The sequence below is a fragment of the Drosophila erecta genome, unplaced genomic scaffold (genome assembly GCF_003286155.1).
Source record: "Drosophila erecta strain 14021-0224.00,06,07 unplaced genomic scaffold, DereRS2 tig00000000-arrow-pilon, whole genome shotgun sequence".
Taxonomy (NCBI): domain Eukaryota; kingdom Metazoa; phylum Arthropoda; class Insecta; order Diptera; family Drosophilidae; genus Drosophila; species Drosophila erecta.
In genome coordinates, this window is record NW_020825194.1 from 14,860,805 (window position 1) to 14,878,032 (window position 17,228).

Consider the following 17,228-nt stretch of genomic DNA (forward strand, 5'->3'; position numbering starts at 1 on the left):
CTAAGGTTTACATTAATTTTTTGGCTTGCTTGGGATATTTATTTAAATAGAACGCTGTAACACCCTTTTTTTTATTTACACTTGTATTCAATATTCGTTTATCATTATCCTTTATGCATAAAAATTGATTTTAGGTCTTAAAAAATCAGGGTATTCATACGGATATCATAAGGTATACATACATATTTACAATTTATAGCTTAAGGAAACCAAAGAAATTTGAAATTCATTTGATACTCATTCAATCGTGCTAAATGCGCTGAACTACACATTGGATTTTATTCCATAAAATTCCCTTTGAAAATGTGTTAGTGCTCTCGAGCCTTACGAATCATTTTTGATTATTTAACTTATATATGATACAACCATGGCAGATTCCAATTGATTAACGTAATGCAAATGTTCTTATCTGTTAGGGGCGAATTCTGTGCATTCTATTTACACAATTCTTGCAACTTTTCAATGAAAATACGCGATATGGCGGAACATAGGCATGAATCTCAATATCAATTTACACTCAGATGGGAAACAAACATGAATCAGGTATGATATAAATTTAACTTATGCCCTTAGTCCTGTATATATTGCCTTGGCGAGGGTGTATCCTTCTTACTCTCCGTTAATATGTAATTAAATCGAGTAAAATCTTAATTCGTAGCCTCCTTTAATGCGTAAAATTCAAGTAACTAGGCGATTGCCTGAGGACAACTCAAGTCTTGTCCTCGGCCACTTTGGTGGCACTAATTGAGCTGCTGACCCTGTGGAAGCTGGCCCCTAATTTGGGTCCTGTTTCCCCTGTCCCATCTGCTGTTGCTCCGTCTCCTGCGAGTAGAGCCGATGTCCTTGTGGTGGCTTTGCTGATGGCATTCGGTTGGCAGATGTCCCTGGCCAGTGCAAATTTAATAATCCACAAAAGTGTCAGAAGCGTTGAAACATTCCGCCAGTGCAAATAGCCGTGACATCCAATTAGCGCACTCCAGCTGACACTGCCCGACTTAATGGCCGAGGCGGAATATTCACCTGCCGATCAGAATGGAATGAAACAAGTTATTTGAGAGCACGGAGCGCGGCATTTTGTGGTTTTGCCCCAACACCAGCTTAAATCCCGCCATGGTTGCGAAAAACTAATTCAATAATGTCACTGCAATCCGCCCAATTTCACAAGCCCAAATCGCACACAATCCGCAGCCATCACAATCAATTTTTGACTAAAAATTAAATCCATCCAGACACTTTCCTCACAGTTCGGCTAAACTCGAATGCGTTCGATTGGATAAATGAAGTGCCCATTGTAATTAAATATTTCTATTCAAAAATTGAACAGCAAACACGAGTTAGTCCATGTGGGTTACGCGTGAATTTCGTGTATGGCTAATTCAGCTGATGGATTTTTGTGGCATTCGCGTGAAACGCGCACATGGCAAATATTGATATGCTACTGGCGTTGGCCCGAAATGAACTGAAAGTTTCAAAGCAAATAGGCCAGAACCTGATCCCTGCGTCACTCATTAGAACTAAATGTGCACCGAGCACTATAAAAGCAATAGAAATGATGATAAAATTTAGGGTACGTATTCGTATTCATATGTAATATTAGTTTAATTAGCTTATTACTTTTCAATGCAGATCTCTCAAAGTTCCCATGGCAATAAGGAGTCGACAAGTTAACCACAACTATTGCAAGCTAATTATGGGTTTCGCAGCACCAGCTTTCCATTAGCCGCCCGATATTAATTACCAAAACCACTGAATATAAGCGACGGCAAGAGCAACAAAATCATGCGAGTCATCAGAAAATGGGCCTAAAACGAGCTGTGGTTTGCTGAATCAGTTATGCAATGCGGGGGCAACTTGTCGAATATGTATGAAATTACTTATTTAAAATAATTAAACTTGAATAAATTTAAAAGCCAACCGCACGCTGACATTGCCACTTCACAAAGCGCAGGGACGAGTTGTGAGTGAGCAAGCAAATTAATTATGCCACCGGATGGGGCTCGGGCCACCAGGCTAGCTGATTTAATAAATCACAGAGAGAGGGAGTGCAATTAAAATAAAAAATCCCTGAATAAATAAATGATAATATTATTAAGTTATTAATAATCATTTGTCATGACACAATGTCCGGCCAGCGGCAATACAAAAATTGTAGTATGCCACAACAATTGCGCCGCAGAAATGACATTAAGTTTATTAACCTTTTCGCACTTGCACAGGACTCGTGCATTTTATTAAAATTATGTAAAAAGCGCAAAGTATGGGCCTCTTATGTCTGAAATTTCATTATTGTCGGGCACTCAGCCAGGCTCTCACACACACTCGCACACACACCCACACACCCACACACCCACACACACACACATGTACATTATCTCTGGAGCATTGTTTTTCATTATCCTCGGCGTTAACATCCTTTTACACGTTTGCCCAGCTTAACGGGTGAAAAAAAAAAACTCGTGGCAAGTGGGCTGTGAGCCTTTCTTTTATCTGCGTCAATTAGTCGAATATTAAAAATACATTAATTCGCTGTTATAAATGATGTTTGCTCTCGCCCCACATTGCGGCCATTTCATAGCAAATTAAATTGCGAATTTATTTTTAAGCGCGCGTCGAAAAATTGTTTGACGATTGTTTGCCCTTTCTGACCTACACACAAGTACTTTACAGACAGGTCGGCGTTTTTATGGCCATTATTCGCTGCGTAACAGTCCTGCCAGCGACTGGCACCTGTCTGCCCCGAAAATCCAGCTGCGAGTCCTTGTCCTCCGTCAGGTGTCATCAGTCACAATCGCTCGACATTTGTTTTGCCGGAGCTGGTACGGGTGTGGGTTAACACTCGGCACTGTCGAATCATATTGTCATCTGCTGAAGTGCCTTTAAGTAGCGTGCTCCAAACGGAGAGCGACAGGCTACAAATAGCAGTCAAACACAAACACAGACCTCCGACGAGGATGAGGATGAGGACATGTCGGAGTTGACAGCCAGGAACGGGAACTGGATCAGGAATAGAAAGGACAACACAGCCGGCGGGAGAGATATTCAAACGATTTAAATGCAAGCGGAAATTTGTGGCAACCACACCACACAGTCGAAAATGATGCATATTTCAACGGCTTATAAATAAGTCTCAGAGGAATGCCTAGTGTTATGATATTTAATTCGATTGCGTTGAACGTTATAATATTTTTTCGTTTTGAAAACAATTATTTGTTGTTCGGGAATTAAAACGTTGATTATTAAAAGGTAATTAAAACACAATCGAATGAGGTGGAAGTTATCGTATGAAACGTGGCAGAACTTTATACTTCGTTTTCTCTCTTAATAAACTCTATAATTATCCCGCACAAAATTGGAAAAAATTCATTGAAATTATATAAAAGGCCGTGGGTTACTTTCAACCAATCGGTGGCCTTTCAGGCGTGGGCTGTTTTTCCTAAGTTTTTTGCTGTGTAAGCCAACCGAGAGGCAAATAGAGCAGAGTGAGATGAAAAATCGGACAGATAGCTAACCATTACGTTGCGACATTTATAGGTCAGTCATCGCAATCGCCGGCATCACTGCCATTGTTGCAGGCGTCCTTCGTCCTCGGACTCGGCCGTGTCCATGTTGCCCGGCGGACATTGAGCAAATAACGCAATTGTGGCCATTTCGAGATAACAATAAAACTGCAACTGTTCCTTTGCTGGAACTACCGACTCTTTCGGTTGGGTTTGGGTTTGGGTTTGGGTTTGGGTTTCGGTTTCATTTCGTTTCGTTTCGCTGCCATTGTGTTTGCCACTGTAGGAAATTGTGTAAACAAAATAAAAACCACTCAAATGGCTGGAACAGTGGTTTGTCCGGGGACAAAAGGCGCTAACAAACAAAAATTTTGTTAAATTTGCTGTGCTCTCGGCATCTATTTGCCGTAGAACTTTCTGTTTAGCCTAAGTTCAATTTACGCTCATAATTGGCGGGCCTGTTTCACTGTGCGCATATTTCGCGAAAATCAAAAGTCAAAGCAAACACAAACGCATCCGAATGAAATTCAATTAAGCTAAATGAAAACTTAATTCAATTGCTCAGCCGTAGAGACAGACAAACAGTTGAAGCCGCTCCGCCAACGACCTTACCTTAATTCCGCCCACCACCCACTGAATCACCCACATTACAGCCCCTACCCCCTTACCCCTTACCGTTCAGCACGTGGAGCACAATGGTGCGGGGGGCACTGTTCGAGGGGCTGCACGTGTAGTTGCCGGAATCCAGTTTGACTACGGCCGGAATGATGAGAGAAGCCGTCTGAAATGAAAATTTAAGGACAGGCATATAGAGATACAGGGAGTATTCGTTAAAATTAAAAACTTAAAATCAAGGATAATCATTCCGCAGCACTTTAGCACTTCCTAAATATTTTGTCCAACGTTTTTGTATGATTTTGGACTATGACGAAAAAGAATTTAATTAAACAAGTGCTCTGCGCATGAACTTCAAGTGTACAGCTCCAGACTTAAAAAAATATTATTCTATATCCTGAAAATACAAATTTCTGCGTATAATTGCTGTATTTTTTCTATTTACAAACAGCTGGGAAAATAAACCTGAAACTGAGCGATGGAAATGCATTTTTCCTTTTAAGGACACGCCTCTGTATTCATATACGGAAATATTATTCATCTGCCGAGCCAGCCGCCATACGCAATCGAGTGTGGCAGACGCCGACTGCTGGGGCCGTATTAAAAATTATAATTTGACAAACGTTGACAATAAGAATTTAATAAAAATTATTTTGCCCACCGCGCGCTCACGCCCATTTGCGTAATGAAAAGCCATTTAATGGGAACGTTTTCAGCGGGCAAATTGCCAGGAGGCGTGCCGGATACGGGGGGCGGAATGCGGTAAGCCACTTACCGTTATCTGCTTAATGAAACTGCTGCTTGGCAGCATGGTTGTCGTTGTTGTGGCCGCAGTTGTTGCCGCCTCAGCCTCCATTGTTGTCAGCCAGACGCTGGTTGTTGCTCCTGCTGCTGCTGCTGCGGAGTCACCTGTCACTGCAGCAGTTATGCCTGCTGCTGCAGCTCCTCCAACGGATGCAGCACTGGTGGAGGCAAGGAGGAGTCCTGCGCCCGCCGACGTCCCAGAAGTCGAAGGCGTTGCCTCCACCTCGGGAGCCAGCTGAGCTGTTGGCGCCTCCGTTGCAACAGCCACTCCTGCAGCGGCCCCCACTTCGGAAACATCATTCTGGGATATGGCATCTAGAATATATGAACGTGTTATGGTTACCAGACCATTAAGCGTAGCCGAGGGTGTGGCGCCTTCTGTTGATCCTGTGGCCGATGTCGATGGTGTCGATGGTGTTGCTGGTGTTGTGCTGCTGGTGGTGGTGGTGGTGGTGGAGGTGGAGGTGGTCGTGGTGCTGGTTGTTGTTGTCGTAGTGGTGGTGCTGGTGGTGGTTGGCACTTCCGCTGGCAGATCGATTCGTTCAATTTCCGTACGCCAACCGCGACGATTATGCAAATAGATTTGCTTCTGATTGTAAAACCAATTAATGAATAGCGGCGGCTCCAGAGCCTGGCTAATTATGCAACGCAATTTCACTTGACTTCCGGCCTTCACATGTCGCGTTGACTCGCCAATTAATTCGGTTTTCGGCTCTACAAAGGCAAATGGGGTTAAAGTGAGACGGATGCAGTGAAAGCAGAGATTCACACACATGGATCCACAAGTTTGCTCTCGAAAGTGCAACGGTCATTGATTTATTGTCACTGCCATTGCAGATTTATAGGTGTGGTCAGGGGTAGCATTTGATTTCGGGTTTGGGTTTCAATTTTGATTTTGGCATCGGTTTTGCCGGATGAGGGATAATGGAATGTCTGGCCAGTACTGTGGTACTCAGACTTTTGACAGCACAACTATAGTTTGTAGTTTACAAATTTATTTGTCTAAAATAATAATTGTCTGGCACCTTAAGACCATTAAACAAATTCAATTACAACATAAGTCTTATTACTTCAGTCAACTAATATGGCAATTTGCGTGAGCCCTTTTAGTTGAAACTATTAAGTACAATAGTTGCCCCAAAAAGTAGGCTAGTTTCGGATTACTCACCCACTATCCTTAGATGCACAATGGCACTGGCCTTGGGCTCCGTGGACACCTGGCACTCGTAGGTTCCTTCGTCCTTCAGCTGCACGTACTTGATCTGCAGCGACCAACGCTCAGGATTTGGGGAGAACACGGACTGAAAGCGCTGATCCGCGATGAAGGTGGTCTGGTCTACGGTAAGGATGTGCCCGTCCCTCATGCGCAGCCAGGATATCGGCTTCTTCACCAGCTGCTTAACCTGCCCAAATGAGACAGCAAGTTTGCTTTCAATTACCGCGAAATCATTCGAGTTGAGGGTTTCAATTTTAAAAATTAATTCAATTATCCCCACACAAAAGCACTTCAAACAGTAAGTCCCAGCTTCCCGACCCTGGGGCTTTGGTCAGCGCGTCGATGTTGATGATGATGATGTCAGCAGAAGTTTGGCTTGTTGGCGATGCCCTACCTCAGCTGGATATACTTTGGTAAGCTTTACGGGGAGAATTTGGTAAAAGGGGCACGTGGATGCCTGGCGGGGCAGTAAACAATCACGATAACAAAACGACGATTCATTTGTGTCAATAATGCCAATAATAATTTAGTGGCAATTTGCCCAGGCAGCCATCGAGCAGCAAAACAAAATAATATCCATTAAATTGCCAGTCATCGATACGGCAGTGCCCCGTAAACCATTCCATACCCCAACCCCAATACCATCAGGTATTTATTAGCATTTAAATACAGACAGTAACTGGCCTGACTTCCTCTAATTACACTGGCCCAATATACAAATGGCCTACCAGTTGAACAAGCCAAAACTGAAATCTCGGAAATTGTCTCTGCCAACCGCCCCTTCTCTTCTCCCAGTGTGATTATCGGAGGGGCTAACTATTGTGGTAGCTGGCCGAAACCAAGGCGTCGTGACAGAGGCAAATGACTGCCTTTGAACCACTGTCATCAACTACATTGTCGGTGTCAGGGCGCAGACAACGAGGAACTCCAAGGACCCGGCGACGACGACAACGTCATGATTAGATACTATAATCATTTGCGTTTTATGTGCTTGTTGTTGCCGCCATTGTTGTTGTGGATGTCGCCAAGGAAGTGGCGCTGAAGATGCCCCACATTCGCCCCACATTCGCCCAGCCACACGCCCATTCGAACAGCCGAGCTGCTATTCGAGCTGTTATTGTCGGTTGAGCACGTGCTGTCAAAAGCCATCTTCTTTAAATGAATATGAACATCTCCGCCTGGTCGGCAAATCAAACCGTTCGACTGATGTGCCTGGACCTAGAGAGCTAAATGATAAGGAAAAGCAGACACTTCTGCTCCTACAACTTTTTCCACTTTATCACCCTTAAGCGGTATAAGTTTGGTTCATTATTGGTTTTGACAGAAAGGGTTTGAGAACACTTTTATACATTTTTTCGCGAGTAAAACATTTTTACATCGCGATAACATCGTTAAAACGCTTTTTCTCTTCGAAAAGCAGTATCAAGTACTTAAAAGAACTGCAGGATACTTGCAATAATCAATCAACTTACAAGCTTTAGAACTGCGATAACTAAACATGCTACCTATTGACGCGACACGTTCTTAAAAATCCATTAGGTTAATCACTTCCTAGTGTGTACATGCACATGCAAAATTGCCCCACAATGCTGTGAAGAATCGAAAAACCCATCGATGGAAGCCACTGTGCGGTGTGGGAGTTTATTAAATTTCGCCACAGTCTCCGCCAGGAGTATCCCGGCTCTAAGGACATTATTATCGGGCTGAGCATCGACATTATACTCGGCATTAAGTGAAGATGCTTATCCACTGAGGGCGATGGGCTTGGGCAGGCAGCCAAGTCAGGAGTTCGTGTCTTGTACGTGGCAAGTGAGTAAGTAGGTCTCCTCTCGCTATTCGCCATTCGCCATTCGCCATTTGCCAATCCGCCTCCTTTGTCCTTGCTGACAAATATCCCTGTGTGGCCTGAACAGGTTCCCCCTGCCCGATATTAGCTAATTTAAATTCTCGCTGCCTGTGGAGATGGCGTTTTATTCCACCGTCGAGTGATGTCCCACAGGCAGATATCAAGATGGCCCAGTGTTTGCCATTTAAATATTGTTAATTAGTTTTAGCTGCAGCTCAAACTGCCCCAAAACTGTATCAACTGCTCGAATCGTTAGGTCCGGGTGGGCCCAAGTCTAGAAAGTGCCATATCCACATCCTCCGCTCAATGGCTTTTATGTTCCCTTGACTGTCGTCACAGTCAACCCACACCCGTTCCTGGGCCACAAGCCACATTGGGACTACGCGTGAGCATCGCTTTCCATCACAGTCGAGCAGACAGCAAAGTTTGCTCATAACATTGCGAATTTTCGTCTAAACTTGTTTGCAAATAATTTCTTTTATTTTGTTGATTCTCCTCTGTCTTCACTGGCGCGTCTTCCTCTTTCTTTTCACACAACAATACACCTCAAAGTGCCTGCTTTCATATCTTCACCAGAATAACACAGAATAACACAAGATACAAAAAAGGCAAAATACAAAAATGAGAGAAACTTTTCGCTGAGTTGTCGAAAAAACCAAGAAAAAGAATGACAGCGCGATGGAAGGGAAAGACTGTCGATTCTGGGTAAAAAATACTCAAGTGCTTGCAGGCAAAGCATTTTTGTGGCTTTCCCCCTGATTTTCGGCTTTTTTTTCCTTTCGATTCGTTTTCCCTCAGCTGCTTTCTTTGTGACGCCCACGGTCTCAAAATGTATTATTAATTGATTAGGTTTAAGCAGATTTGAAGATTATTCCGGGCATATAAATATACACTCGGTGCGGTGCACTTTGCCAACAGCCACAAGCGAATATGGGAATTTGGGAATTTGGGATACCCGAGATTGTGTGGACGTATTTAAATTATCTGATAAATATTTTACACTAGATTGTTTTTCGATATCGAGCGGGAAAAGTTCATGGTTGAGGGAGCATTTCGCCGGTGGGGAGTTGGCAAACTTATTTAAGCTTAAATGGGATCCAATAATTTAAAAACTCCAGAGGGGCTAAGCTGCAACTAAATTGTAATTTTCGTTAAACTAAATTCGAACCAAATTGGTTGTAAAAATATGTAATAAACTAAAAAACTTTCAATTACTTATTCCTGGCTGAATTTAAAGGCAAAAAATCTTGTTTCTAGTTTGATTGCAATAGTTATCACCTGGCACTAATATTCGCTTTCCGAAGTTAGTACAAGTAAGTATAAATCGGATCGAAGGGTGGGTATCCGGTTTCCTTTAATTAACTCGGCCGGCACCTCATCATACGACGGCATCTTTTTCTTTGCATTACAATCGCTAAAAAAGCTTAACAGAGTAAGTTCGCATCTGCAGCCGTCAGTTTGGCGGAATACTTATTCCTGGAACTTTAAGTTCCGCTGCACGCCTTGGCAGTAATTTCCTGTCCAAACAGTAACCAGTAAATAGTAAGTCTGCCAGTGGCAGCGATAGAATCCAGCAGCGCCAATTATAATTTGCAATGCGAAACGCGGATATGCGGATGTGCGGATGCAGTGCGCGGATGTGCGGATGTGCGGATGCAGCAGGCAAAGAGCCAAGGAACGACGGGTAACTAAGTTATTAGCGGATGCCAGAGCAGCTCACTCGACCTTCCTCTCACTCCGCGCTATTTCTGCGTACATAAATGTGCACTTATGTACTTAGCGGATGTATAAACGTATATAGTGACAACTATTTGGGTCATCGTTTTTGAGGGGCTCCAAACGAAAATGTGTCTTCTTCAGCATCTACTGCGTCCTAGTCCTCGCCTGGGTATTATGATTTTTTTGTTCAGTAGTTCGCAACGTAGTGAAAAAGATATAGCTCTCAGTAAGAAGTTTTGATATTCTTTTTTGGCATCATTAGGCAAAACTTTTCAGTCATGGCCTGCAAACTTTATATGTATCTGGAATATCCGAAAAGAAAACTCTGAAATATGAGTTCAACCTACACTTAAATACATTTTGTTCTACATAAGATCTGAACAAACGGTTAATGTAAAAGGTTTGCTGAATACAATCACCGGAATTACAGCGACAAATAAGAGCTTACAGTTCTGGAAAAGTTTTTCTTCCCTTGTACCCTGTACTTAGCTATTTACTAATAGTTTAAAGCGTTATCCAAGAGTATCCATCTGCTTATATATGCCCTTTGGCCAGGGCGTGGCATCGACATCGACATCAGCATCGGCAATTTCCGGTTTTGTTTTCGTTCAGTTCCGACAGCGGCCAGCGTAAATTAGTTCAAAGCCCAAAAATGGCGAAAAAAGTGGAGCGGAAGTCGGGCCAATCGATGCCACATCCCTTGGGTGCAGCTTCCTCCTACTTCCAAATTGCCCCTGGTTTTTGAACTGATTGACGGCGGGCAGAGCTGTAGTATCAGCTGCTTATTATAAATTATCAATGATTAATAAAAATCTCTTGTAAATATTGGCACAACCAACAATTTGCCGAACAACTTCGCTCTGATGGATTGGTTGGTAAGCAAAGGAACTTGAAAGAGTTCGCTTGAGGTGGTTGATTGAATTTTCAGGACATTTTCAAGCGGCTTCTACCTCAAATTTCAGCCAATTATGCCTTGCAGAATTGTATGAGCTCACGTTTTGGTTTGGCAGCGTTCTCGTTTCTCTATTCTGATTTCAACAGGGAAATCTAATCAGGGCCCACTGACTAATTAAAGGTCGAGCCAAGGGGGAGTTCACACGGAAAAAAGTGTGTTATAATTTGGGCGTGAGTGAAATATTTTGCAATTTAGCATCAATGCAAAGTAATATTTTATTATGAGCCTGCGCTTTCTCATCACTAAAAGCGCTTTTATACATTTATGCACCAGGTTTTCAGATTGCACTTACCAATAATTGATTTTCTGTTTAGTGCAGAAGTATCTTGTTGTTTAGACTGAGACCTTTAAAAAGAAAAAAACTTTTTCCCTGAATTTTATTTATTTGGCCATGGGTTTCTATTTGCAAATGGAATCATTCTATAAGTTCCTCGTCTAAGTGCCTGCCCCAAATAAGAGAGTATCTGTCTGCTCAAACAAGAACTGTTCATAGAAGTTCGAACTTGATTTAATTTAAGATGGAATTGGGCCCCGAAATTTGGTTCACATTTCTGTGCCCGGTAACAGGGGATTTTTTCAGTGTTGCTGCTCAACTTACATTGCATGGCAGATAGGCATGGGTGCCCGCCTGGCTAATTATTGTCTGGTAATCATCTATTGTTGGCGGTGGCTTCAGTGTTGTTGTTGCCACCGGACGGCGTGTAGTACGCCTCGTTGTTGTTGTAGGTGTCGTTGTGGCAGGATCCATTGTTGTTGTAGTCGCTGCAGCTGCTGCCCCTGGGATTGGGGGGGCATCCCCAAATGGCGTTCCGTTCGGGGCAATCGAAGCTGCAGATGTGGCGTTGTCCTGCGTGATTCTGTAGCTGTGCTGCTCCTGGACATTCCGATTGCTCATAATCAGATTCGCTTCGAGGGCAGCGGTCAGCCTCAGGCGCTGATCGCCATTGTTGCTAATGTTATTAATGGCTACATTGTTGCGGGAGCGGTTCGGAGCCGATGCATCCAGAGCTGCAGCCATTGTTGGCCTAAATGCGCTGGCTTTGTCCAGCGTCTGGGCCATTTGCGTTGTCGCCGGAATTAATGCCTCGCGCCTTGATTGAGTCCTTTGAAATGCTCGCCCATTTGTTCCATTGCTGTTTAATATTGATGTCTCCTCCGCCTGCCCTCTGTTGGCTGGATAATGGTAGAAAAAAGGAAAATGAATAGGTTGTGAGTGGAAATTAATGACTTAGTGTTTTGTTTTCTGTCCGCTGTCCATTGTCCTTAGTCCTTTGTCCCTTTCCCTGTTCCCTGTTCCCATCTCAGTCCCTCAGCTCCGGTATATATATTTCAAATGCCATGATCCCCATTTATCCATTTATCTGAAATACTCGTTACGACAATTAAAACGATTTACGGCCCCCGACGTTTTTGTTCAATAAATTAATCTTCATTTTTCGGTTGCCTACCTCAGTACCGAAATTGGCAAAAGTTTAAGTCGAGCCTCAGCGCAAGGGAAATTAATTAGCTAATTAAGAACTTGAATTGATTTGCATGTACTTGGTGTGAAGTGGAGTGAAGTGCCTGTTTTCAACGACAGAAAAGTTTCGTGGAGCCTCTGACATGCCAAAAGCTGGTAATTGCTACTAAACTGCTTTTTGGTAGCCTTGGCAACTCATAAGGCGCCAATCGTTGGAGCAAAAGAACCGCTGGTTCACGGCCAATGCGCCCCACCTGAAATCGCAATAAAGTATTTACGAACATCGACAATAAATTATATGCCTTTGACACACGATTCGAAAGCTTTTGGGGCTTCCCAGAATGCAGATTGCGGGCTGCAGCTTTCCATACACTGCAGCGCGTAAATTCTGCCAAATTGGCACCATAAATTTCGCTCGCAACTTTTCGAAACTCAAATCATAGATACAGCCACCGAGAGCGAAAGTAAAAGTATGTGGGTGAGCTTCGGGGTTTGGGAAATACTTGGCGGTACGTTGATAGGAAAGTATTCCAAAGATTGGCCAAGACCTTGATTTCAATTTTATGCAACTTTATGCACTTTACTTACTTTAGCTACTTTAACAAGTGTTTAAGATGCATTTTGGTGAAAGTGAATAAAACGAATGTCGGAATTAAGGATGTAGTGTGCAAAACTCTCTCATGCATGCTAATTTTATAATACTGAGAAAACGTTTACATATTTCGTCTGCCACAAAACATTTTGTGAATCGGGTTCTTAGCGCCTAGAGCTATGCAGCATATTTTTACACAATCCTTCGTTTTCCCTTCGCTCCATTATTTGCAATGCACATCGGAGGGTGGTGTGTGTAACTTGGTCTTAATTAGCTAATGAACAGAGATCACACAGATACACGGGAAGAAATGGGAGCCATCAAGTGCTCTTTGTCAGCCATTGAATCTCGAGTGGAATCGAGCAAAGCCGAGAGAGGAGTGGAGGACTCCGGCAGTATCTAATCAAGTTTAGCGTGTTTCGCCGGGCTCAAAGTAGATGCAAAACTCTGGAAGTCCTTTTAATGATTCCGGCCAAGTCGTGCGTGTGTCTGTGTGGCCTCTCTTCATCTTTCTGGGCCCTGCCTGTGTGTGTGTGTGTGTGTTTGTGTGTGTGAGAGAGCCTGTCTGTGCGGCAGTGTGTGTGCGTTATCATGTTTTATGTTTATGCTTCGTGTACGTGCAATAAAGATAAAGCGATTGCATATAAAAACTTTTTAATTGCCTGCACTAATGATGCACTGCAGCCAACTTGATTATAATAAAGTTACAAAAATTTCATTTTCCTTCGAGCACAGTGGGCAGGAATTTCAGGGGAGAGTGAAAGTCTAAGTAGCCAATAAATTGGTCTAAACCATGTCTAGATGGTGTTTTTTCACACTAGAACATTTTCCTATGTAAACAATTGTTTTTATGCGAGCACACGTATTTTGTTAAAATTTAACATTTTTTATTACTATAGTAACATCAAATGTTTGTCTCTGTTTGTAAGGTGTCTGAACCTATTTCACTTTATGTGTAAAACTGATTAAAATAAAGCAATTTGCATTAACAGTAATTAAATGGAAAACTTCTACTTGCCTCTCTACTTTCGTAGACCACTGTCAGATGCTTCAACTCATTTGCCCGCAAAACATATAAAAACCAACAGCTGCCGTCTGGCGGCTCAAGGACCTCGGAGAAGGATGAGGAATTCGCGGCAGCAAGCGGGCGAAAAGAAGGGCGTGTCGGCCAGCAATGAAACAAATCAAAAGAGCATAAAAAAGTGCAATAAAACAAGCGAATTACTGGGAAGTCCGAGTGCAAGAAAAAATGAAAACAAAATAATAAACTCAAATTATTACGAAAAAAATTATCATTTAGGGCAGCCCTGCATGGGAACATTAACGTTGTTTGGGGACCAAAAAAAAAAACGAAAAAACGAAGACGTAAGAAAACGCGACAACTGGCGAGGCCCTAAAAAATTTGCTTAATCTTTGCGCGCCAAAACAGAGGGAAAAGTCGCAAACTAAAAAGTTGTAAAAACAGACACGAACACAGCCCCCTCTGCACCCTACGCCACTGAAAAAACAAATTGTGCGCAAGGATAAAAATACGAAAATAAAAGGGATGGGAGGGGAAATCAAGTCGAGCACTTGACGGAGGATGGAGGAAAACTTGCGTAATGAGCCTGGGGGCGGGGGAAAGGCGGATGGGGAAAACGAAAACTCTCACACATAAAATGAGCTTCATCATGCAGAATTTCATTGAGTGGGGAAAACGGGGAAATCGGGGGCAGTCGGGGGAAAAGCTGCTGGGACTGCTGGGACTGCAGGGAAACTTGAGCTGCCGCCTTACACTAAAATTAACCGAGCAGGCAGGCTCCCAAGTCCCGCGGGCATTTTTAGTCGAAAGTGTTTTAATCAAACGCCCCTCTACACTTTCATCGGCCGGAAGCGAGTTGCGTTTGCCGGAGTCCAAGTTTGTCTGCTGGTGTTATTGTTGCGGAGTTGCTTGTTTTTGTTTGTGTGCTTCTGTTATTGTTATGGCAACAGTAATAACAACACCAACACAACAACGACTAACTATGCGAAAAATCGCAACTGAGGAGCGGAAAATGTGCGCAAATTCAAAATAATAACTTATGGAGAATTTTCCGCTAAAATTCAATTTTTTTCGACAAGCTCTTCTTTGGCTGCGCTAAAATTGCTTTTTATTTGAACAAGCCATTTAAGTGGTTTACTTCAAATCCACATTTTTGCCTATAAATTCCATACGTTAAATGAATGACCAAATATAAATTGGCGTTCAAATACTTTGCAGTTATATCTGGCGCTTGTTTAAATGGATCCATTTATAAATTAAAAAATCCAATTAGTTTTTTAGCTACTTTACAGTACTTGAAATATCTGCCTTTAAAATTAAACATATTTTGTGTAAATTATTCCTTCTGCACCTAATGAGGCTTCCCGCCAGCATTTCTTTCAGTGTACGCCTACTGGCTGACTGATGTCCTGGTCGCGCCTACGTTGTGTCCGTCTCGGCCTGACAACATTTCGACACTTCTCCTAATTATGATGGGCATGTTGCCTGGATGGTATGATGAGGCTTATACCGAGGCTGATGGTGATGATGATGATGGAAATTGGCTTAACCCCAAGGCACCCGGCCGCAGTTATGGAGCGGCGTAATCTCCCCCCGCCGCCGAACCGAGTTAACTTGATGCCAGGAGGACTCTCGGCCGGACACTCTCATCAAAATGCCAGTCTAGTTTTCGCCCATAATGATGACAACACGGATGGCAATCAGGAGGATGGAGGCGAAAACAGGCCGTAACTTTGTGTAATAATTGTTGTTAAGCGTTTAAGTCGGGCGTGCCACTTTGGCGGCCAACCAAAAGGGATCTCGTGGGAAAATAAGCAGAGACTTGAGCAACTTAGCGCTACCGCAAGGCTGTACGGCTAAAAAGCCAACAAAAGGGGAGTTTCGAGTGCTCGGAATGGCCAGAACCTGCAGTTGAGTTGGGTTCCCTTTTCGTGGAGGCCCTTCTGAGCTGCCTCACTTTTTGCTACAAACAGTCAATGATGCTCAACTGGGCAGCTGAATTTGATTAAACAAAAGTAAAAGTTTTTAACTTTTTTCGCTCTTCCACTTTGCGCCCACCCCAATCGTCCTTCCGCCCCACTTGTTACCAGGATTGTTGTTATTTCCCGTTCAATTGGCTGAGTCTCCTCAAGCGTTTCGTCAATCACTTTCATGGCCAAAGGAATTGAACAGCTGGCAAGAGGAGGTAAATACGAACAAATAGAAGAATAAAAGGGGTAAATCAAGGGGTGGATGCCAGAGTATCGAGCTTTTAACACAATTTAAGGCATCCAGAGGAGCCCCCCGCCGTAGTTGCCTTCTAGGGAAATTTCGCCCATTGCTCGGCCTTGCTGCAGTTTTTTTCCCGACACACCCAAAACTTTTCTATTGAAAAAACAAAATTCTGATAGGGCAGGAGTGCAGCGTTTGATCGAGTTTGGTTCATTGATGAAAATGTCGAGAGTCACTTTCGTTATGCTTTAGTTTTAACTTTTAGTTTAGCAATTCCTGCCTTTTCATGTTGCTATTTTGATTTTAATTACCTTTTTCTCCCTCTTGTTTCTCCTTTGAATTCGTTGTTTTTATTTGCTGAAAATTGTGGCACAAGTACTCGGTCAAAAAGTGTTTTTAATTTCCTTTCCAAGGAAAAGGAAAAAATCGTGGACAATTTGGGAAAACCATTAATTAACGAGGAAACCCATTCAACGGATATGGGCGATTCAAATGCTGTGCTTCAGTTACTCATTAAAATTATTTGAAATTAAATTTCAATGAAATCCTTGTGGGAATGATTATCCTTACTTAAGACAATATGTTCTTGAAAACATTTTAAGCAACTTTCTTTGAATACGCATATATTATTTTACAATGTAAAAATCTGCGACCAAGTACACCAATTTTTAAGATTTTCCCAGAATGAGTTACGATGCCAAAATACCAGCATAATTTAAATTGACCCTGACAAGCCGAGCAAAAAATTCCGGAGTAAAGCCCCACACCCTTGCTCACCTTACTTCAGACAGTCTGCGCTAAAATATGCACAAAGACCGAAAGATGTACGGCAGGCAAATGCCCTAAATTCGCCCACAAAATGCTTTTAAGCCGCGCATATCAAATTGTTTTCTCCGGAAAGATGAGAAGAAGATTTAGGGAAAAGGGGAGCAACTGGGGAGCAACTGGGGAGCAGGGGGATTGTCATTTAATATGCGACAAATGTATCGCGAGAAATAATTTCATATTTGACGCAGCTTACCCGGCAAACAGATGAGCAGGGCCAGCAAGATCAGGCGCCGCGGCATCTTGGCCAACTCCATTAAAGTGCCAAGCAAATTGATAATCCTTGCTCCGTGTCGAGTCGGGAATTGGACGTGTTTCGCGCCCCGAGCTCCGCGTATCGCGTATCGCGTATCTCGATTCTCGAGCCGCGTATCTCGTTCCGGGTTGCCGATTCGGTTCCTTGGTTCGCGGTCCTTGGCCAGCTAAATCCTGTGGCCTTAACTGGGTCACATTGGCTGTCTGGCGGCG

General features: G+C 43.1%; 1 protein-coding gene across 1 annotated transcript; it reads right to left on the bottom strand.

Moving 5' to 3' along the window:
* Positions 1–656: 656 nt before the first annotated feature.
* On the bottom strand, positions 657–17,017 carry LOC6553890 (mucin-5AC). The gene is made up of 6 exons (XM_001980427.3): positions 16,957–17,017; positions 11,251–11,825; positions 6,085–6,319; positions 4,888–5,630; positions 4,173–4,278; positions 657–1,020 (listed from the first exon to the last, which is right to left on the bottom strand). The coding sequence occupies exons 1-6, from the start codon at positions 17,015–17,017 to the stop codon at positions 710–712; spliced, it is 2,031 nt and encodes a 676-aa protein (XP_001980463.1). The 3' UTR covers positions 657–709.
* Between the last annotated feature and the right edge of the window lie 211 nt (positions 17,018–17,228).